Genomic DNA, 22,708 nt, shown 5'->3' on the forward strand with positions numbered 1-22,708 from the left:
TTTGATTCAGTGTTTTATTTTTTGTAGGATAACAGTTAACAGAACCATTCAGCATCCGTTTTTGTTTTAACTGGTGAACTATCAGTAAGTTTTATCCTTTACTCTGATTTACCCTCGATTGATTGATGATAATCTATTGAAATGTTAAAATACACAGCTCGAGAACAGTAAAATCAACTAACTGATGGTTCACCCTTCAAATAAGGCAATACCAAAATACTTGTCGCTAACAAATCCTGATGTTATCACTCTCTATACAAGCACATCTTCATCCTACATAATTATTGTTTTGCACTTGGTACACTAACCCATCACTAATTCAGGTGCTTTTGTTTAAATAATGTTAATAAAAAAATAATCAGTTGCCGATACCCTTCCACTCAGGTCAGAGCCAGCTCTACTAACTCAACTAAACTTCAATTCCTACGATGCTTTAGAAACAATTATTCTCTATTTATAATAATACCACATCATCAGGCAAGACAGAGATTTTGTATCCCGAGAATTCATCAGTATAATATCGAAACGTGCAGTCTTACCACACCGATAAAAGATAAATAAATATTACAACAGACGTCACACGCAAAACCCGCAAGATTCTGAATCTTGGTGCCAATCAATTGGTTAAACCACTTAATTATATTGCCTATTTGCTTACCGTATATGATCGATTATCTTACTCTATAAACAGCACAAAAATTAAATAAAAAATATATCCTCTCGCTTTTAAAGCTGTAAAAAAACTAATTTGTACATTTTGTCAACCAACAGAAAATATATGTGTATATATATATATATAAATTTTGACTCTGATACTCAACAAAAACATGGAACTTACATTAAATAATGTTAGATTAGGTTAGAGATTAAACTACTCTCGCGCGAATATATATAAATATATAAAGCCGTATGAGAAAAAGGTACATATTATCTACACGAATGAACTACTACTGATCGCCCCAGCCATTCTACGATGTTTTGTCGATAGCTAATTTAGCTGTATCCACTGATGGAGGTGGTGGTGGCGGTGACATCGACTTCAATTCGTTGGGCGAGGAAATGTTACCGATATGCAATTCCGAAACGAAAACCTCTTCGTTCATGCCTTCTGCGTTATCCGGTCTCAAGCTCATGTCTCTCAGTATCGCCTTCACCTAAGCAAAAAGCGCGCGTCACTTCGCGTGGTTTAGGGGACAGTGGATAAAGGTACCTCTTCCAAATCCGCGTAGACGTTCTCGGATGGATCCTTCTCGCTGACCGCCGAGCTCGTTGTAGCGACGCTGCACACTTCACACCGATCCAGTTCGGCCGCAATGTCCGGCAATGAGGTCATATGCCTGGGCCGGTGTGTAGGGGTCTCCTCGAATGTGCTATTTAGTTCGGCTCCGACACCAGGTTCCCTCGGTCGTTTTAGCATGTCTTTCTCAATTTGTTTACCTACAAAAATCAATGTTACGCTTTGACGATACGCTCTCCTATAAAGGTCAGATAAAGGTGTCGATTCCGTTCGGGTAATCTAGATGTCAAAGATACTTCACGCTCTGGAAAGCCCAACTGTTGAAAGGTCGTTTAATCTCGATCGGAAAAGACTGGATACAAAAAGAGGGGGATGGGTGCCACACGAGTTAAAGCAATAAAATCTGGTCGAAGCGCGGTGAGCCACCACGAAATGCGCAAATAATTAAATATTATGAATTCTAAAATAATTAGAACAGTGAAGTTTGTCACACATATCGATAATGAATCGCAGAACCTCCGGGAGTTTAGTTCAGACGTTCTTCACCTATTCTTCTAAGAGGGTCCTACGAAAATCGAATCTATCGAAGTCCTATCGAAATGTTCTAGTTTTTCAACAATAGGAACAATGGCTTCTATGAGAGAGGCATAATGGAATTATCTTCTACGAGTCACCAACAAACACTGGTATCATCAAGTATGGGTCAAATATAGGCTTATTCTATGGCTTCCTTCCTTATTGTGAACTTGGAACTATTAAAGTATATAAAAATTGCGAAGACAGTTCATCTAACTGAACTGAATTTCACCAATATTGAATTGGTAGAATAACATGTGTCTTGTTGGTGAAGTGTTATATTTTAAAATATATATTTTTCTAGGTTTCTAGGTAGCTAGGGATTTTTAATGTGTTATTTATTAGAAGCATATCTACTTTGTTTTTCCGATAGGAGACGTTTCTATTAAATTGTTTGTTAAATTCCAAAATATATATAAGTTCCATCATTAATCTGAAAATGAGTGATTTTCAGCAGTTAATTGTATCTTACCAGCTTACCCAACCAGGTCAAACGGCTTAAAGTTTTCCAAAATAAGCTCCTCAGGGGAATATTAAACGCTCCATGGTTTGTCAGAAATAATCAAATTCATAGGGAAACTGACACTCCAGAAATCAAGCACTTCATATCTCAATCATTCTACAAACGACAACTCAGCTCAAGTTCTTCTGAAAACGCGCTTGTTCGCGAGTTGGTCGACATGCTGGGAGCTTGGCACCGCGTCACCACCAAGCTCCCCCCCTTTTCCAGGCTGAAACGACCTCATCCGTCGCTACAGTCATAACTTTTGCCCCCATACAACAGTATCCAGTTGTGTGTTAACTCAGGTTCGCGAATCAATAAAATCGCCGGGCTCTCGTGCCCAATAACGGCTGCCCGATCAGCAGGTGCCATATCCCCAAATTTAATGCAGTAGCGATCCACAGGGGTCAACTGTGAGGCGGTTTCGGTTTAGTGTATTGATAAGCCCAGAGGCAGTCCTACATAACCCGGTCCAACTTGTCACTCCAAGGCAAGTCTCCGCGACCAGATATGCGTCATGCATTCCACCGCCTGGTTTTTAGGCCAGAACAAAGAAAAATGTATTTTACCAGTTTTTCTAGGTTAACCAAATCCACCAGAGAGCCTGGTAGTTGCTGAAGCATATTATGACTAATGTTTAATACCCTGAGCTCAATAAGTTTATCAAAATCATTTCGTCATATGTTAATTTTCTTATGGCTTCGTAATAGTTTAGTTAAATTTGTTAATGTCATTAATTCTGCAGGACGAATAATTACGGAGTTATCTTGTAATTAGAAATGTTGAATAAAGTTAATAAACGTAGTCTAAACCTAACTGTTCAATATGTTCTCATATTCACTACAGTTAAATCTTGATACCTATTTTGCTAGGTATGGCTGTTAAAACATTCGAACTTAAATCTAGATGAATTAAGGGTTTTGGATTCCACTACAGAATAACAGTTAGTTAAACATACAGTTTTATGAGATCTTCTACAAACACTGGTATCATCAAATACGTGTGAAATATAGGCTTATTCTAGGGTTTCTCTATTATGAACTTGGTAACTATTAAAATAACCAGCGAGTAGAACTACTGTAACATTATTTAAAAATATATTGGTGCCTCATTTATTATTATTACCAAAATACAACTTAAAAAGCGTTATGATTCAGATGACCTAACGTTTATACAACCTTCATATCTAAACCGAGGAAATAAAAAAAGACCGACAAGGTTGTAACAGGTGGTATAGAAACGTCTGTTATCGTAAAAACAAAGTGGATATGTTTGTGATAAAAAAACACATTAATATGCCGCTATAGATTATAGTGTATAAAAATGACGGAAGCTCCGATTAAGTCAAATGAAAATCATTTCAGCATTTAAAATCATAAATAAACACTAAAACTCAAATATCTAATAATTCTAATGACCTTCCCGATCATAACCTTCATACCTAGCTTGAATAAGTCAGAATACCGAAAGGAACTTAAAAAAACGAAGAGCACTTGATGGATACAAAACCTACCTTGTCGTTTCATGTGAATTTCGTTGGATATTTTTTCGAGATTTTTGAGTGTTTGCGAATAAAAGTTTTTGGTCTTGATGATCTCCTGCTTTATGGATTGGATTCGCATCTTTTGAGTATTCAACTGGTCCTAAAAGGAAACTTCATTGATCAATAGCAAACAAGGGGACACGGAGCGAGTAACATACTTGACAGAGAGCTTTTTCGTCGAAGTATGGCCGCGATTTGACGATGAACTTCTGCAGCCGTTCTTCGAGCTGCTTCAGGTGTTCTTCGGTTTCCTTGTAAACTGACGCTTTAATCTGATGTTCTCGGCCTCGTTCGGCCCTTTGCGTTTCCGCTTCCATTACCTGATACATATAGAGATTAACCGAGGAAAGAGAGAAAATATGTATCGACGCACCTTCATCGTAGCATGATTTAACATTTCCTGCCAGGCGTTGTCAAACTGCCACTCGTGCTGGTTAGTCAGGAAACGTTGTTCCGCCAGAGCGACAGTTTCCTTCGCAGCGGCATGTATTCCTATAGGAGAATCGATGTTAAATTTACAAAATTTACTTAACTCAATCAATCCTCATTATTATTTATCTGTTATTTGTTAGGGGTTTTCTGGAAATTAATATTGTCATGGTGGTAAATTTCGATGTGCTTCATCAACCATTGAAAACATTGATGCTTCAGCTAGTACTCTCATAATTTCAAGTTATAGTTTGTATATTTACCATTAGCTTTTTGATATTGCAATGCTGCCTCTTGGCATTCCTTCTGTTGGTTCCTTGCGATTTCCAATAGATCATAGTATGGTCTGGCCTTTTCTATGCAACTTCCCAATTTTTTAGTCAACAATTTTAGTCTCCTTGTTGACTCATTAAGCAGCATTCGAAAAGTGGTATTTGCTTCCTGAAATGAGGAATTATAAATTATCGTGGAATAACAAAAAGTTACTTATAAAAACCTCAAGTTATACAAATAGTTAATATAATACATAGTCAAGGACTTAATACAGTTAATTGCAATGTATGTGTATTTAAAATTACCATATGAATAACACTGAATCATAATAAATGCTATTTTACACCATATTGCTAAATAATAATGATAACATTGTTTAAAACGCGGGATATGTAAGGACAAAGCTTTATATTATTAATAACTTATTGTTACAAATTATTATTAATTTTTTTTTAATCCATTAAAACATGATATTATTGGCTCAAATAATATTTAAAAAACACTAATAAATTAGTACTTACATCATATTCAATCTCTAATTTATTTATTTCGTCAGTTGTTGTATTTAACTTTTCTAGTTCGATCTGAATCCTTGGGTCCAATTCTGAATCTGCCTCATCATTATCACTCATATCTAGCGGATTTCAACAATTTTTTTCCTTCTCAGTTCGCCAAATATTTTTTGTATCGTAAATTGTATAAAAAGCTACGATGCTAATTTGTTTCACTTACAAAGCATTGTTATTTAAATACACCTCGTCTTTTGTAAATGTTTATCACCCATGAAAAAGGTGCTCAACCTATACAACAATTATATGACCTAATTTTTTTCGCTTATTGCAGACGAATTTCCCGCATCGGCAATGTTTATTTAAAATCGCTGGCGTTGGAAAACTGAATTCGTACTTATTGGGAAGTTATAGAAATTCCGTTCTCATTCCTCGGTTTCTATTAATATTCCGTGACGTTCCTTAATTTTAATGATTTGCGAAGCCTTTTAACAATGTAAACAAACACAATGAGAATATCTCTCACTGGCGCGCCGGAATTCACGTAATCTTAATTAAGCTAACACTATTCATTCGATCCATCTTCGAAATTAATATAATACGTTCACAGCGCACTTTTAAAATAGCAAAGCTTCTCAGTCACATATATTTGTTTGGTTTGTTTTTGCTTTTTGCACTGGGAAACGTCACAAGACATCACATCGCGCATGATTCCTACGTCAATAGGGAGCTATCGAGAATCACGAAATAAAACGGATTATCAGATTTTAAAATTAATCCCAACAGTTTTTTGTATATGTAATAAATTGAAATTTAGTAAGTGGCAGGTTGAAAATTTTTTATTAGCAGTTAAAGTACGATAATAATATTGTATTCCAGACTGGAACAAAACGTTAAGTTTAGCGTTGCGTTAACGTAAAAATTGCATGATATCTCTATACTGATCGAGAATTTTGTTTTCTTCGGTGAGAAGATGAAAGTATTTATGATGACATTTCCTTCGTATTCCGTGTACATGTTAAATAAACATTTACGAAATTGTACTGCACGTACCAATGGGGTAGATAACGAAAATGTATTTGTGAAAAATACTGATTTATTTTTCATTTAATTACATTTGAGCGGGTTTATACTCACAAGTTAATTGTGCTGGCACTTGTTTACAAATATATATTTATATTCTTAAAGCCTACGACCAACCGAACCGCAACCTAAAGCGCCAAAAAATTCTTTGGCTTTATTCAGATTGATTCAGTTGGTTAAATACTGTCACTTATTACTAGTATAACAAATTAGTAACAAAAAATATTTTTAATAAATCAGGTAAGCAGGTGATTTTTCTCCGGCATCCAAACAATAGCTATGGCACGATATCAACAAACAAGATATATAAAATAATGAAGAAATAACAAGAAAAAATAAAGTTTTTGTACTGCAAATACAACAAAACATGAAGGTTTAGCTACCGCTATGATAGAAGCTTAAATATATATTTATATCTTATTCCATATTTATAAATTATCTGGGGATTTTATCCCGTAGATAAGATAGGATCGACTCCGTTCCCTGCTCTAAAATAGCGTATCGGGGTTGCCGGAATGAGTTGCCTTTCAACTCCAAGGACCTAAAAGCATATTAACTGTACAGTCGAGTTATGCATCCAGTTCGGTACATACTTTATGTGTGTCATGTTTCCCAACTGGGGTGGAACAAAGTTTATGTTGTTGTTCGTCAGGTTCAGTGTCGTTATTCTCGTCAGTTTTAGCAACTGTTCAATATCTATCTCATCCAACTTATTGTCGTTTAACATCAATATTTCTATTCCGGCCATGCCGTAAATGCATTGAGGAATTTTAATGAACCTAACAATTTAACGTTGATGATTTTACAAAGCAGCAGGATCCCTATGGGGCCAACTAACCTGTTGTTGAACAACACCAACTCTCTTAAACTAACCATATCACTTAGACTATCGGGTAGATCACTCAAAGAATTATTGCTTAAATCTAAGAACTTTAGTTTGGTAAATTTTGCCACAAAATCTGGTACCACCTTCAAATGGTTAACGGACAAATTTAGTTCGGTGAGATAATCTGATAATTTCTGTAACCTGAAACATCAAAAAGCTGGTGAGGTGTTGTGAGCGAAACTATGCAACAAAATGCTAACCCCTCCGGAACAGTAGATAATTTATTCTTACATAGGTCTACCACAGCCACTCTAGCTTCACATGCTTCATTAAATACATTTTCAGGTACTTCAGACAAATTCCTCATGGTTAAGTTCAGGATATTTCCATTTTTCATTTTATATCTAAGAAAATTAACTACATGAGTATTTCGCTTCTGATGATGAGAGCAATTAATCACCGGTCTGGGAAAACACAGACATCACTTGGAGCACCAGTGATATCAATGACCAAAGACACATCCTCCTCCTTCAGCCTCTCCCTCAAATGCTGCAAAATTCTCTGAGTGCCGGTGTGAATAATGTCACCTCTAATCTGCTTCAATTTATTGCCTTCAAGCTTCAATGATTGAAGGTGTGGTAATAATCCCAAAGCTGCAGGTACCCTAGGAGAATGTATATTTTAAACTCGTTCATCTTGTTTCATCAGCAGGACACATCTTACTCTGCCAATTCATTATTGGTGAAATCCAGTTGAGTTAGATGAACCATCTTTGCAATTTCTGGAGGAATTACTTCGATCTGATTATCTCTGAGATCAAGGATTTTCAGCTGCAGCAAATTTTCATGGAAATCCACAGGTATCTCCTAAAAATAACATGTTTTTTGATATATTCAAGCCAGATTTATAAAGTTTACTTTGATGAAATTGTTTCCAAAATACACTTCCAGCAAACACTCACAACCAGTAAAATCAGGAATCTTTCCAATATCATTATGCTGGGCATAAAGTAGCTGCAGTTTTCTTAACTCACCAAGGCTCTCTGGTAGTTCCTTGATATTGTTATTATTCAAATCAAGCTTCATTAAACCTTAAAAAACATAATCAATGATATGATTCTGAACAGAAAATAGGAACAAAAGCACCTACTTCTTAAATTCACTATATCTGGAGGTAAGGTTTTTATTTTATTATTTGATGCAATTAGATCAGTTATCCTGACGAGATATCCTATTCCTGATGGAAGACTTTCTATTAAATTGTTTGATAAATCCTAAAATATATATAAGTCCCATCAGTAATCTGAAAATCAGTGATTTCCAGTAGTTAATTGTATCTTACCAGTTTTTCTAGCATAACCAAATCCACCAGCGAACCTGGTAGTTGCTGAAGCATATTATGACTAATGTTTAATACTCTGAGCTCAATAAGTTTATCAATATCATTTGGTAATGTGTTAATTTTATTATGGCTTAGTAATAGTTTAGTTAATTTTGTTAATGTCATTAATTCTGCAGGCAGAATAGTTAGGGAGTTATCTTGTAACTGGAAATGTTGAATAAAGTAAATAAACGTAGATAGTTTAAACCTGACTGTTTAATATGTTCTCACATTCACTACAGTTAAATCTTGAAAGATACCTATTTTGCTAGGTATGGCTGTTAAAACATTCGAACTTAAATCTAAATGAATTAAGGGTTTTACATTCCACCATAGTTCCTCCTCCTTATCCTGCCGGTTAAAGTCTAAATTTACCACATTCTCATCTACTTGATCATAGATAGTAAACAATTTCTCAGGTACTAGAATAATACAGGCTATATTTGCACTATTATTAAAACCAGTAATCTAAAGTCGCTGTACTTACGTTACCCAAGATAATCTTGTTAGTACTAAGAAAATATTTGACCTACTACCGTAAAATGCATTATCTCGAAATATAGTTAAATACAATGCCCTTACCAGTCGCTAAATGCTTGCCACAAAGCTTTAAAATGCCTGTTCTTCTAACCGTTTTTATCATTTCTTTGGAAAGGTGTTTCTCGTCTTCATTTTTTGTTTGTGTGTGAAACACCGGACTTATCATTTTCCTACGACTTTTCACTTGTGTACGCTTTTCCATTTTGTCAATCTTTTTCGCGCTCTATATCGATTTTAAATGACATAACCCTTTACCTTGAAGGTAAATATTTTTGTGGTACTGTCAGACTATGTGTCAAAAAAAAAATGAGGTGATCCTTGAGATGTGACTAAAATACTAGATGTTTATCTAATGAGTTTTTTAGATAAAGTAGTTTTTACATTTTAATGCACATATAATTATTTACTATACGTTTATTTCTATTTAAATAAATTAAAATTATTTTAAATATTAAGCTGAGTGTTTTTCACGCATGCCTAGATTCTACACTATTGATGATCATAGAAAAATTGAGGATTTTAAATGCTATATAGGAATTTTTAAATAAAATTTATAAAACTGATTCGATTGAGACAATTGTTTTTAAAGTTCAAAATGTTTACCTAACGTAGGATTCAGGCATGCGCAGTATACAGTTTCGGATCGATTCGAAAGATTGCTCAGTGTACGAATCTATTTTAAGAATCCAAAATATACGTCGGGCAGTGTATTCAGAGTTGGTCGTGAAGTTAGGTTAGCTTTGGCAGAAAACAGTTTTGATGTTTACAGGTCGCCGTTTAAATTATAATTAAATTTAAATAAATAAGAATGTATTTAAATAATGGGTTCGTTTAAAATGTGTATATTTAATTTATTTTTATATTGCAATTTAATCGTTTTGGGAGAGGACAAAATAAACGATCTGAAAGCGGGAATATAAAATTAGATGGGGTGAATTTTACCGGACCCTAAAAATGCTGACAATAACAAATTTTACGCTAACGGTGCATCGTTCGATAGAGTATATGTGAGCACATGAGGTCGATTTTATTAATTGGGAGCGAAAAAATCGCCTAAATAATATCTCGCGTCGTAGAAAATAAAAAAAATCACATTCCAATGTCGCGCACTATTTTTAAACACAAGAAAGAAACATGGCGGTCGTCGCACGTCGTACTGCCGTGAATCTGTGTGTTATGTCCGTTTTTCCGATAACGCTGGTCAACATGTGAGGTGTTAAACGACGGAAAAGACTGTTTCGTTGCGGAGGACAGTGTTTTGTACAGTTTATTTATTTATACTAGTTTTTTTAGTGTGTTTATACCTTATTTTGCACCTTTTGGGTGGACATCTCTCCGTCGCCTACCTAGAATAATTTAAGGTAATGCATTGTGTCGCGTCGGCGGCGTAGCTTCGAGTTTTGGTCGCGTCCGTGATAAGAGATTGCCCGATTATTATCTTATCAACAAAAACCTTTTGACGTAAGACGTCAAAAGAGCTATATTTAAAAACCCTAGTTTATAATTAGGTTAGGAGACATTTTAACTTTTAATCGAGCGATTGGTCGGTTCCCGTGCCCGATCGGGTGCCCTCATCCGCCGGGAATAGAACGTTATTCGAATGGTGCATCCGAATTTTTTATCGCACGATAGGCGGTTCCCTTCTATCCCGTCCGGACCCAGTCCTCTCCCGTGACAAATGAAATGGGTCTTTACCCCGCCCACATCGGATTCCGGCCCACGTGTATTTTTTTCCTAAGAAGTTTGTGGGCATTCTAACAGAATTTCCCACAGACCGCCGGCGAAATCGAAAGCTTTCAGAGTTGTCCTAGAGGTCACACGTTGTCGGTACATTTTTTTGTTTACATCGAAGGTGCAATGTGACAAACGACCGTATGATTCAGAACCATGGCCCACATAGGCGGAGACAAATTCCTCTTTTGTTTTCGCAGAGAACGAGATCAGAGGTCGCGTGTCCAAGGGACGTTACCGAAAGTCTTTTTCCGCTAGTCCCGCAGATGTTCGCACCGCCTGTAAAAGGAATACGCGACATCTGTTCTCGTGAGGATACCAGGCCGCCGATTCGACCTGTCAGAAACAGCTGATCGCTCAAATAACACGTCCCCGATGGCGCGACCGGAGATATTACTCGTAGATGATTGTTAACAGACAAAAGACGTCGTTTTCTCGAAGCGTGGATGGCTTATCATTCAGTCATTGTCAACCACATCCCCGGGACAACCATTTAAAAATATATTTTTTAATCCAGCCCGATACTTCCTAGAAAAATCCACCTAATTTTCTGGAAAACGTTCGATTAGCGCTTATAAATATATAGAGTGAATCACGAGAAAACGTACGTATGCCAAACAATAAATTTTTCATCAAAAACCTCTCCGAGAACGTATAGAATACCGTAACATTTTTTCCCAATCTTCGAATGTCAAATAAGTTAACAGTTGAAAAGCATGTTTGTTTTTGTTTATGTCGTTTTAACTCTCTGACTAAAACAGAAAACTGTAATGTCCAGTTGACACAACTAGCAATTTATCGTTTTAAATTGTTACAATTTATGTTTTTTTTATGTTTAACACGGATAGCCGAGTAATATAGAAAACTATTAATAATAATAAAATAAGTTAATAAACAAAAATAAGAATAAAACTCGACATGTGACATGACACGTTTCGTAATAGTTCACTCATTGCAACTATTTATTGAGCGAGAGTTGTGGGAAGAGCTTCCTCCGAAAATAAATCTTGGGTATAAAAAATCTAAAAAAAAGCCTAAGCGGAAATACCGTAACAAACCGAGCACGTTAAAGGGTAAATAAACACTTCACAACGAAAGAATCGGTTTATGCGTTGATTACCGCCTCTTTTCGGATCTCGTTTCATTTGTTTTCCAATAAAAGACACTGAAACATTAATTTTAAATGCCATGATTGACATTATCTTATATCGTGAATTGACTTATATAAATGTCACGTCTGACAATTATTCAAATTCGTTATCTCTATTGTAAAAAGTCTAAGCTAAATTTAAATGTATATTATGAATTATTTAATTACACTTACCCGAAATGATAATAATAAAACGGCTTTTAATAGGATCTAATAAACTGAACAGCTATGCTGTTATATTAGCTGTTAATAGTACTAAAACTTCGATGTATATACGTAGCTCTTAAAAAATCATGCATGCAAGTTTGTTTACTTCGATTTAATGTTGTTTTAAATGTTTCCAATGATAAATTGATGCGATATTTCCTGTCGTTTCGGCAGGGCTCCCCAACACTTTATGCACTTAGTATATTTTCGGTGAAGCCACTCGTATGGTACTCGACAGAAACTGTTCCGATAAGATAATAGATCTATTTGCATGTTAATCCGCGAATATCGATTCTGTATTATATATTATCCTGAGCATGTCGGAATTTTTCCACTTTAACAGCTTGTATACTCAGTCAGTGGGGAAGAAAAACAATGGTCAACTCAAACATTTTTTTAAAAAAGTCAAAGCTTGCATTGACGTATTTGGGTAATGCGTTTTATCATTTCCGGGTGTTATACGGGTTTTTATTTTTTTGTTTTTCTTAACGAAAATAGTTTTTTCTTCTAGACAATTCAAAATGGGAGTCGAAGACGCCGCGGTGAACAGCATAATGAGTGGTATCGAGAATACAGGACGAATCAAACAACACAATCACAAAATGAAGTTAAGACAAAGGTGGGTACCTGTTTTTCCATAAAATTTAATTTTTGACTGCCACTGTCAGGTATAACAAATGACAACTGTCAACTTGGTCTTAATGTTATAGTGTGAAATTGAAAGTTTAATTTCAGTTCAAATAATGAATAGGTAAGTTTGAATTAAAAAATACAAATGACAGCTGTCAAATGTTAGCAATGTCAAATATAATTTAAAGTAGGAGCATAATACAGAGTTGTTATATCAATTTGCAATTTATTTTGGAATTGAATACGAATGCAACTGATTTACAATTCCAACGTTTTATATTATCTGTCAGTTAACCAGTGGATGGTATTTAATATCGGCGTCAACAGATGGCGTTTATTTAAATTCCAATTAAACTTTCAAATTATCTTTTTGAAGTTCCGAAATTAACTAGCTGATGGATAATTGTGGGTGTAGCGATTTAATTATACCAGGACGCAATTACCGAAGGAAGATAAACACGAACGTAATTGATTTAAATTTTTTCGAGCCGTCCAGATCGTAGTAGTCGTCGACATAACGATATCGTTGGGCATGACAATAAAAAAAACACGATTTTTAAATACTTTTGGCAAGGGACTTTGACACGGATCGTTTTTTTGGACATCGTCCAATAGTCGCCATAGATCAATGCGGCTAGTTTTTCATGTTGTTAATACCAACTAGGTCATCTACCCAAAAAAAAGCACTAACAACGTCGCTGTCGAATACAATAGGCTCGCTTAAGTTAGTCGTCCAATTAGGGATTTTTTAAATTGCTGATAAAATAACTTAAAATAATTAGAAATTACAAAGGGGATGAAATACAACTGTTGCTCTAGTAATTATTAATATAATTGATGCTATTAATATTAGTATTTATGTAATTATTTGGTAATATGTAATTTTACGTTATGACTCGTTCAAATCTCCACGCAACACCAGTAGCATTACTTAAGGCATGCAGTGCTGCCAGTTCAATTTTTTTTACCCCCCTCCCCTCAAGATTCATTTATTAATAATATTCATTTAAGTAGATTTTTATCAGAATTTGTTATTTTTTATCAATTATAATTATTTTATTGAAATTATAGCTTCCCATCGATGCCCTCTTTTTATTTTATAGTATGTTTAAAAATAATATGAGTTGTAAAGAAAAACAAGCTGTATATATTATCAGGAATTGTCAGATTGTTATTTTCATCCCTAAAAATCTGGAATTTTTGTAATGTTTTTTTCATAAGTTCGACTCACCGCTAGATTATGACCTTCTTAATGTCCTACCCATAGTAACAGTCTCTCGATTTGAAAATTATTTTCAATAAAACCGTTAACCTACGTTATTGTGAAACGCGAATAATGAGCAACCTTCGAATGTTTTTCATATAGGTGTAATTTACCTAGTTTTTTTTCCTTTGCGTATTTTTAGTTTATGGTCTAATTTTAGAGTCAGAGGCTCGACCTATGACGTTATTACTGACGTCGATATCTCCATCAAAATCTCCCATCCCATACCATTAAAAAAAACAAATCGGTACGTCTCAATTGAATTGAATACCGTGTAGTTTGAGTTTATCAGATTGTTTGAAATTCTGGGAAAAAAGAGAGACCTCGGACACTGCTGAATTACTACAGCGGTCAAAAAATAGTAAGACGTGCCAATTGTGATGTTTATTATGCATTCCTTCCAAGACATGATTGGTTGCCACTACCCTTTTAGCCCGATTTAGCTCTGTCGAACCTTGGCTATTCCCTATACTAAAAAAACTGCTTTGAGAACATCGTTATGGGAAGACTGAAATCGAATCGAAAATAGCATCAACAACTGCTTCTTCCAAGACTGGAAGAAGCGTCTACATAAATACATTATATCCAAGAGAATATTTTGAAAAATTTTATTTCAAGTACTACTATTTCTTGTCCACATATATAATATATCACGCTAAATTAATATATCTCTCCGGAGCTGTACAGCCACGCTACCGGCTTGTTTGTATTTTAATAGAATTTAATTTCTGTCCAGGTTTGATATAATCAAGAAATTGGGCCAGGGTACGTTTGGCAAGGTGCAGCTAGGCATTAACAAAGAGACTGGACAAGAGGTGAGTGAAATGTTGCGTTGTCGTTTTCTCCCCCATTATAAAATTATCCCGTCCGCCTATAGGTGGCCATTAAGACGATAAAGAAATCAAAAATTGAATCTGGTGCGGACCTCATCAGAATTCGGCGTGAAATTCAGATAATGACCTCGGTACAGCATCCCAACATCATACATATATACGAAGGTATTTATTTTCGATTGTTTGAGGAAAAACAACGTAATGTGGCAACATCGATTAAGCACAAGAAATTGAGCATTTGTTTCTTGGCATTGATAATAAGTTTGGGGAATGGCATAGTCCTTCCAATAAGACAGCCAATGCACATCTTACGTGACGTCGAATATACTGTCAAATACAATTTGTAAACATGTAAAATTCGTTTTAATCTCAGAAATAATTTTTTTTTCTCATTTTACCCTAGTTAAAAAGAAAGACAGAATTTTTCGGTTTCGAAGTTAATGCGGCAACACCGCAACGTACTGACGTAACATATTTTGGTGGCAATGAGTGCGTTGGTTGTTTTATTGGATAGGCTATAGTTCATTTCAAATCAAGTTAACGAAATTCAAGTTTAAAAACGCCCATAATTTTTTTAATTCATTTATTTGCATCAAATTATATTTTTTTATATTTAGACATTACAAAACCGTATTACTTTTTCTGGAGTATAATATACTTACATAACAGAAAGAAAGGCGCTGTTGCCATTTTACATTAAAATATTATTCGTGGGTATACATATTAGTGACAGCTGATCAATATTCTGTATAGTGTTCGAGAATAGGGATAAAATGGTCTTAGTTATGGAATACGCCGCGGGCGGTGAGTTATATGATTACCTCTCAGAGAGGAAGGTACTACCGGAGGAAGAAGCCAGAAGGATATTCAGGCAAATAGCCACAGCCTGCTACTATTGCCACAAACATAAGATCTGTCACCGTGATTTAAAACTAGAGAACATCCTGTTGGACGAAAATAACAACGCCAAGGTAGATCGATTTTACGACTAACCATATTTTATTCATCAAAAACTTCATGAAGATTGCAGATTTCGGATTGTCCAACGTTTTCGATGACCAACGACTGCTCAACACTTTTTGTGGGTCCCCTCTATACGCCTCTCCAGAAATCGTTAAAGGTATCACTCAGTACTTTTCTGTCGCCCTTGTTAGAATGTTGTATTTTTCAGGTACTCCATATCATGGGCCTGAAGTTGACTGCTGGTCCCTAGGAGTTCTTCTATATACGCTGGTGTATGGAGCGATGCCCTTCGATGGTAGCAACTTCAAGAGATTGGTGAAACAAATCTCCCAGGGAGATTATTATGAACCGGCCAAGCCCAGTCGTATGTAATGATCATTAATTACTAATATTTATCTTCCAGATGCGTAGCTTCGTCACTGATTAACTGATTTGGATGTTTCAGCCGCTTCTCCCCTGATTCACGATATGTTAACGGTGAATCCCAAGAAACGCGCAGACATCGAGAAGATCTGCTCGCACTGGTGGGTCAACGAGACCTACGACGATAATTGTCTAGAGGTAAGCGAGGAACTTGCAAACAAGACCCCCGTAAGGCTGGACGTGTTGCTGTCTTTGGCGCCGCCCGCACCTCAGCTTGAGAGCGAAAAACTGGTGGTCACAGGTGACGTAGCTGAAGAACCAATACAGACTGAAACGGTGGTGCCGACGCGATCACAGAGCGTCGGTAGTCTGATGGATCTTTCCACTCCGGAGAAGTACGTAGTTTTTTTGATAACTCTGTCGACAAGTTTAACGATATCATTATTTAAGGAGAATATTGGATCTCATCAACGAAGAGAAGTTTGCGCCCAAGAGAAAATTGGAGTCTACCGTGAGCACCGACCGAGCCAACTTGGACTCCCGCCGGGACATCAAGATCATTAAGGAGAACACCGTTGCTGACATCTCGGTACACGGGGTGATTCATGAGAACGCCTCGCAAGAAGACGCCAGCATCTCGGAAGCGGCCCCGCTCAATAAATCGCTCACCCAAACCATATCCAAAGAAATGGAGGTGGAACCTACGATCGAGGGCGCCGCTTGCCAGGAGGTAATCGAGGAAATGAAGGAGAAAGAAAAAGAAAAGGAGAACGCGGCCAATAAGGCTAAGGTTGCGTCGAAAGTGAAAAGGACTCAGTCCTCATTGGGAAATAAAGTATTAGAAGGAATAAATGAGATTCCCAGTCAAGAAAACTTGGCCAATAATGCGGACAAGGAGAATAAGTCCCAGGCTCAAGAAGCCACCAAAAAGACTGACGACAAACAAGTTGAGAAAAAGAATATTGTAAAGAAGGTGTTGACTGATAAGAATGAAAATGAATGTAAAGGAAAGCCGGACGAACCGGAAAAAGAAGTAACGAAGGAAGAGGAAAAACCAACAGAAAAAGAGAAACCTGAGGTAATAATCTACATATCTTAGACATATCTAACAATGTACACATTTTTTTCTGATGTAGATCAAAGAGAATGGAAGTGCAACACCTAAAGAAGAAAAATCACCAGTAAAATCGCAAAAGAGCGAAGAGAAACCAATAGAGAGAAGAAAATCAAGGATTTTTGAAGCGGCAGAAAAATTCCAGAACCTAATCAGTCCTACCGAACAGAAACCAGCTCCCATGGAAAAACCCAAAAGGATCCTCATACCAGGTAAAACAGTTTCCAACCGCAAGCCACCATCAAACCGCAAATCCACAACACACTATTTCACTAACAATCCAAATTTTTCGCAAAATTGTTTGATACCAACTTTTTTTTATTTTATAGACAGCATGGTTACGAAACAAGGTATGTGACTTGTAGAAATTTTCGCTTAAGTCATTCACTTATTACCATGATCATTCTTGCCTAGGTACATCTTTTAGTTTGCAACTCCTAAAAATGTTTTAGAATCAGTGTGATGAGCTCTGGAATATTCTGTTTGATCTCTCACCATCACAGCAGAAACCATCTTAAATCTCACAGTTCTGTATCCCAAAACCCTCATGCGTTAAAATGCGTTTTGGGATATGGAATTGTAGATTCCTTCATCATTTTATTATGCGTTGTTATTTATCTCACACGTTGACTAATGTACATTGTTACTCATCACAGTGTCTCCCATATAATATAAAGCGAAAACTCACTTTCCAACTAAACTTTGTAGGCGTTTCTGTTGATGGTTTCAAAAAAGAATTCGAGCGCAAAGCTAGTCTTACTTCCATCGTTCCCCCGAAGCTGAAAACATCTCCGGCACCCAAGAAGACCTTGATCGATAAGCCTAAACCCGAGGAAATTAGGTCGGAACCACCAGTCGAGAACGAAGAAGACGGTAAGAAACCCGGAGTAAAACGCAAATTCGGCAAACTATTCGATGAGCGCGGTAAGGAGTTCATCAAGTTATCTGGAGATGTTCCCGATTGAGGGGGTTTTTCTTTATAGACAAAATCAGCATTAAACCCGAAGCGCCGGAAGAGGATCCGAAAACTGACGCCGACCGAAAAGAGAAGGTGAAAAATGCCGTTAGTATCATATCCAGTGCGTTAGATAAAGAGGGTACTAGAAAGAGTAAATCTAGGCCTTGCATGATGCGGAAACCACCAGTACCATTTGGAGTAAATAACTTTTTTTTTCATTTTTTTTTTGGTCCATTAATAACTGTATTCGTTCGTTTTGTTCATTTCAATGTGAAACCCGGTGTTGTAGTTGGGGTTTATAATCGGGGGCGTTTTGTTTAGGCTAGCGGAAGGTCGGCTTCGGGTAATATCGGGACCGTGGCGCCCATGAGCCCGCCAATCCAAAACGTGAGTCCCAAACCATTCGTGAGGCCTTGCTACGAAAACAGACTGGTGACCAGCGAGGCTAAGCAGGTCGTGGAGGAACCTGCGCCACCTAAATCTGAAGAACCGCAAACCAGTAACGCAGAGATTACGCTGAAGAGCGCTACATTGCCGAGAAGGTTAATTTTTTTAGTGCGCGATAATGAACGGTAAATAATTGCATTATTCAACAGGAAAACGACAAAAGCGGAAATACAACTGAACTACCCGACACCCAAACCAGCTCAAATGGAGTTCCGCACCGAGGCATCACACAACGTCGAGGCTCCTCCACAAGTACGCAGTGAGGTCGTGGTACCAGTCGGGTCGCCCACTCCCATGGTCGACTTTAGGTGATCCGATGATGTTCGGAAATAGAACGTGTTATCGACTAAATCTGTAACGTTTAGGGCGAAAGAATACCAAGACAACAGATCGTCCAAGGAGCGCATTATCCCCATATCCTTTGAGAAGACTGAAAATCACAAGGACACCGTGCAATCGCCACCCGCCAAACCGCCGATGCCCCGACCCTTCCAGACGCAGAGGTCGAACATATCGCAGAAGACAAGTAGTCTGTCAAGGCAATCTACCCAGGAGTCCGATTCGGAGACGACCACGTCCACCGGTGACCCCATCAAGAAATCACCGAGGGAGTATATTATTCCTATAGCGGTTGAAGGAGGCGGTAGGTTCATAAAAGGCACAGTCCTTAATTATCTGAGTTTATTATATGTTTTATGTGCAGGTTATGTAACACCCAGAGCAACGAGCTTGGAACCTAACGATTCCACGAGCAACGCTAGCAGCATGACAAACAGAAGCAAGAGCAGATGGGGTACACGACGACTGAAGTAATTCTGAAGACTCGATTTTGAGTCGATCGCTAATTTTCTATCATTTCCAGTTCTTTCCTCAACGATCGGGATTCAGAGGACGAGTCTCCGTTCTCCACCCTCCATAGGCACAGTTCCTTCGGCAAAGACAGCGACACGGAGGATTCACGAAAGGAGAACATCCGTCCTATGCACAGGCTTCGGTGAGTGCCGACATTTAGTGCTAATCGATGTCATTAAGCTTATTTTGGATTTGCAGGAGTAGCAGACCTAAGAAGGCCACCCTTGAACACAACGATTCGCTGAGCTCTGGGGAGGAGGATGACGATGATGGTTTTGAAATATTAACGGCGGAGAACTTGTTCTCAACCTTGTTGTCCAGGGTATTTTATTGAGTGTGTTTTAGTCGTGTATCGATGGTAATTCTGGCCGTTTTAGGTCCGAGATCTGACGAAGAATCTGAACGTGGACGATGGTTCGAGACCCGGCTTCCCAGCATCGAGACTGTTGAGGCACATCGATCATGGCACCAATTTCTGGAACCGAATGGACCATCCTCTAACAAGGTGAGTAATATTCTGGGTCCTGGCTCGAGATAAACGTCCTACCGAATTACATGGTCTGTCCATCTTGTTCTTGCAAGCACTCACTGTCAGATAGTGTACAGAAGACGGGTAGAAAGAGTGACGTAAGTGAGTCATACTTAGAGCTGTAGCTTTATTTGGTAGGTTCCTAAGTAGTTTTTAAACTTTTACTATCCCGTTCCGTGTCTAAACATTTTCTTGGTCGTATACTCGTCGGTTTAACTTACCCAAGAAAGTGTCTTTTCATTTTCATTCGAGACCCGATCCAACTCGAGAGTTTTTGAGCCGTTACGGAACGGGACGCTCAGAATCTTTCGCTGTAGCGTACGAAAAATCTGTATCCCGTATTATTTTATCGGGTGTTTTTTGTAGACACTCGTCGATGAGCAGGACCTTCGGTCGTCCCACTGCCACCGTTCTACCGCAAACGGGGATACCGTGGCGCAGAAGCGTCAGCAGAGATCTGGCATCGGACATCGAGACGGTTTTCAATGAACCGACCAATACCGCGACAGCCACCGCGAGAATACCCAGAGGAGGTGAGTCGACCTTCCGAAGTGTATTTTAGTTTTTTTATATCCCGTATTAGTTACCATACATTAATGACATCCTTTTTTTCTTTTAAAGTAGAATCCGTTTGTGTTGTGAATCTATAGATTGAATATATAGAATATTGTTACGTGTATAACAGAACGATGGCTGTTTTTAAACGCTTTTGTATTTTTTTTAAATTTTCATGTTTTGTTTAGCTAAATCGGTTTAAGTACAGCCATCGGGTGAGTTTTTTTTTCATTTTGTAAAGCATATCTTTGAGAGTAAACGGGCTGCACTGCACCACCATTCTAATTTTTAACCATAAATCGTTATGGAACCTTCTGATACAAACATATCAGTAATTAAAGGATGAACATCCATTGGTTTCTTTTTGATATGTTAACGAGACTACACTACCATTGTTTCCACCATAGTACATCTTTTGATTATTTATGGACCACATTTTCAGTAAAATTGGTGATACTAACTGGGATCATTCTCTTAACACAATTTTACAACGAATTATCGATAGTTTAAGGCTTTATTTGATCAAGAACACCATGAGTGTTTTTCTTAAATGCATCAAGTGTTGGTAAGTCTTTAGTGTAACATCGATCCACAGTTGATTTCTATAAAAATAATCAAATTACCAACACATGACAGTTACTACGCTGGGCAACATGGGAAGGTCTAAGTTGGCCAGTCGGCCTTCGTCTGAGGTCCTTTCGGTTTCTTAATGTAGTCTATATCTATTTCAAAATAAACCAACAGATGGTCACGTTATACTTGAAACATGGATGTTTTTCCATGAACTTAACAGTCTGGTCTTGGCAGTGTAGTTTTTTTTGTACCCACACACTTTGTGTACTAAATATGATTTTTTTCTATTACCCAAATAGAGAGCACTGTTTTTTTTTGTTGGCGATTTGAAAATTTTCTTTTTTTACGAACGAGACAAGAAGTCCGACTTTTTGTGCGTAGTATGAGGTAGATAGATTGGTTTTTTGGTTAAATTAAGGTAGACAAATTACCAAAATTTGAGCCTTAATGAAGGAGAAATATTACCGAGATTTAAACAAAAAATTGACAACCGTAGATATTTAATTATAATTCTTACTTTCTTGTCACGTCTTGAAGCGTGTTGGACGCTAATTGAGCTAGTAGGATTGACATGGATTTAAGGTACGCCATCACTGGGGTAACATTCTGCAACTCGCTACAATTTATATTGCTAGAAGTTTTTTGATGTTAATAATTTATCAAATTTGTTCAGGCAACAAACTCTTACTGACAATATATTTTAATAAATGTTTGGGCTTGTATTTTTATTCAACTTCTGTCTACATTGCGCATTCTCTTATAAAGTCTCGCATAGAAGTATAAATGTTAAGTTTGAAGATATAGGAGAAAGCCTTGAGTTATTAGACCCGCAACTGACATTTATGATCCCAAATACATGGTTCTTTGCAATTAATTTAACTGCATTACTAAAAGCTAACTTGAGCACAATCTCCCTACAAGTCCCAACTTACAACATTCGATTCACTTTGAAAACAAATCTTTTGATATTGGACAAGTTGGTAAAACAGGTTGCTACTCTATCATATTGTAGATTGTGCCCCATTATGGAAGTACTTTTAGCCTAGATGATTTTTCGTAGTACGAGTTCTGTAGATTACGATAAGCTTGTACGGTTGTTCATCAATTTTAATTTATAGTCACAACATGGCCGTCGTAAAAGCTGAGGTTAGTTTGTACATAAATACCGCCAACGTATAGTTTGCATATTTTTGCTTATAAGTGTAGTCGATAAATATGATATAAAAAACAAGTAAGTTAACAAGCAATATCATACAGAGTGCAGTTTAAGACGTTGAAATTTTCAATTACACAATACACTTCAATAAGTTGGAAGACTTAAACTTATAAGTATATTAAGACATACATAGAGAATATGACAATTGGGTATGGCAAATTGGTGGCGCAGCTGTTTTGTAGATGACATTTGATTGGATCATGAGAATAATAAAAATGATATTTAAACAAAATGGATACATGTTTTAAAAAAATTAATGTATTTATTCAAAAATATTGTAGTTATGGATATTTCATAGGCATTCGTAGGATATAATTTGAGTTTTGAAATTATTGGTGATTCTTTTTAAATATTTTTCTTGAATTTTTTTTTAAAGTTTAGAATGTCTCCAGGAAAAAAAACTTAATTGCTATATGTAGTTGTAT

General features: G+C 36.8%; 3 protein-coding genes across 10 annotated transcripts in view; 1 reads left to right on the plus strand and 2 right to left on the minus strand.

Moving 5' to 3' along the window:
* Positions 1–17,768, minus strand: pcs (SH3 domain-binding protein parcas). Its single transcript, XM_076409605.1, has 8 exons — positions 17,715–17,768; positions 5,082–5,799; positions 4,551–4,728; positions 4,232–4,350; positions 4,017–4,178; positions 3,829–3,958; positions 1,211–1,437; positions 1–1,154 (listed from the first exon to the last, which is right to left on the minus strand). The coding sequence occupies exons 2-8, from the start codon at positions 5,190–5,192 to the stop codon at positions 969–971; spliced, it is 1,113 nt and encodes a 370-aa protein (XP_076265720.1). The 5' UTR covers positions 5,193–5,799; positions 17,715–17,768; the 3' UTR covers positions 1–968.
* On the minus strand, positions 6,148–12,180 carry f-cup (leucine rich repeat containing flyers-cup). Of its 3 annotated transcripts, XM_076409601.1 has the most exons (12): positions 11,954–12,180; positions 8,941–9,227; positions 8,590–8,780; positions 8,320–8,523; positions 8,128–8,251; positions 7,896–8,068; positions 7,702–7,844; positions 7,439–7,642; positions 7,239–7,382; positions 6,991–7,179; positions 6,746–6,931; positions 6,148–6,693 (listed from the first exon to the last, which is right to left on the minus strand). In XM_076409601.1, the coding sequence occupies exons 2-12, from the start codon at positions 9,098–9,100 to the stop codon at positions 6,588–6,590; spliced, it is 1,824 nt and encodes a 607-aa protein (XP_076265716.1). In that variant the 5' UTR covers positions 9,101–9,227; positions 11,954–12,180; the 3' UTR covers positions 6,148–6,587. The 3 variants fall into 3 exon arrangements, with proteins under 3 accessions (XP_076265716.1, XP_076265717.1, XP_076265718.1); XM_076409602.1 differs by lacking the exon at positions 11,954–12,180 and having other exon boundaries at positions 8,941–9,230; XM_076409603.1 differs by lacking the exons at positions 6,746–6,931; positions 11,954–12,180 and having other exon boundaries at positions 6,447–6,693; positions 8,941–9,234.
* Nuak1 (Nuak family kinase 1) overlaps positions 9,858–22,708 on the plus strand; it is a 21,127-nt gene continuing 8,276 nt past the window's right edge. The window contains exons 1-21 of one of the 6 annotated variants that reach the window (XM_076409590.1): positions 9,858–10,259; positions 12,498–12,605; positions 14,617–14,695; positions 14,758–14,878; positions 15,467–15,684; positions 15,737–15,833; positions 15,885–16,040; positions 16,122–16,434; positions 16,490–17,117; positions 17,176–17,365; positions 17,483–17,503; positions 17,862–18,077; positions 18,137–18,309; positions 18,433–18,653; positions 18,708–18,866; positions 18,924–19,201; positions 19,262–19,367; positions 19,421–19,552; positions 19,609–19,732; positions 19,788–19,915; positions 20,306–20,472. In XM_076409590.1, the coding sequence (XP_076265705.1) occupies positions 12,508–12,605; positions 14,617–14,695; positions 14,758–14,878; positions 15,467–15,684; positions 15,737–15,833; positions 15,885–16,040; positions 16,122–16,434; positions 16,490–17,117; positions 17,176–17,365; positions 17,483–17,503; positions 17,862–18,077; positions 18,137–18,309; positions 18,433–18,653; positions 18,708–18,866; positions 18,924–19,201; positions 19,262–19,367; positions 19,421–19,552; positions 19,609–19,732; positions 19,788–19,915; positions 20,306–20,472 (3,625 nt within the window). In that variant the 5' untranslated portion in view covers positions 9,858–10,259; positions 12,498–12,507. Of the gene's footprint in view, positions 10,260–12,263; positions 12,417–12,497; positions 12,606–14,616; positions 14,696–14,757; positions 14,879–15,466; positions 15,685–15,736; positions 15,834–15,884; positions 16,041–16,121; positions 16,435–16,489; positions 17,118–17,175; positions 17,366–17,482; positions 17,504–17,861; positions 18,078–18,136; positions 18,310–18,432; positions 18,654–18,707; positions 18,867–18,923; positions 19,202–19,261; positions 19,368–19,420; positions 19,553–19,608; positions 19,733–19,787; positions 19,916–20,305; positions 20,473–22,708 lie in introns of those variants that run through there. The other 5 variants (XM_076409586.1, XM_076409588.1, XM_076409589.1 and 2 more) reach the window with 5 other exon arrangements.

The sequence above is a fragment of the Rhynchophorus ferrugineus genome, unplaced genomic scaffold, assembly GCF_030347505.1.
Source record: "Rhynchophorus ferrugineus isolate W39M unplaced genomic scaffold, kcgeb_rfMv2 rfM7, whole genome shotgun sequence".
Taxonomy (NCBI): domain Eukaryota; kingdom Metazoa; phylum Arthropoda; class Insecta; order Coleoptera; family Curculionidae; genus Rhynchophorus; species Rhynchophorus ferrugineus.

Excerpts from the sequence above, each read along its gene's own strand:
- pcs (XM_076409605.1), bottom strand. The coding sequence starts at position 5,192 with ATGAGTGATAATGATGAGGCAGATTCAGAATTGGACCCAAGGATTCAG. Across the intron at positions 4,729-5,081 it reads AATTAGAGATTGAATATGAT|GAAGCAAATACCACTTTTCG; the intron begins GTAAGTACTAAT and ends TCCTCATTTCAG. Across the intron at positions 3,959-4,016 it reads ACGAAAAAGCTCTCTGTCAA|GACCAGTTGAATACTCAAAA; the intron begins GTATGTTACTCG and ends GTTTCCTTTTAG.
- f-cup (XM_076409601.1), bottom strand. The coding sequence starts at position 9,100 with ATGGAAAAGCGTACACAAGTGAAAAGTCGTAGGAAAATGATAAGTCCG. Across the intron at positions 8,524-8,589 it reads AAGATTTAACTGTAGTGAAT|TTACAAGATAACTCCCTAAC; the intron begins GTGAGAACATAT and ends CAACATTTCCAG. Across the intron at positions 7,643-7,701 it reads ACCAATAATGAATTGGCAGA|GGTACCTGCAGCTTTGGGAT; the intron begins GTAAGATGTGTC and ends ACATTCTCCTAG.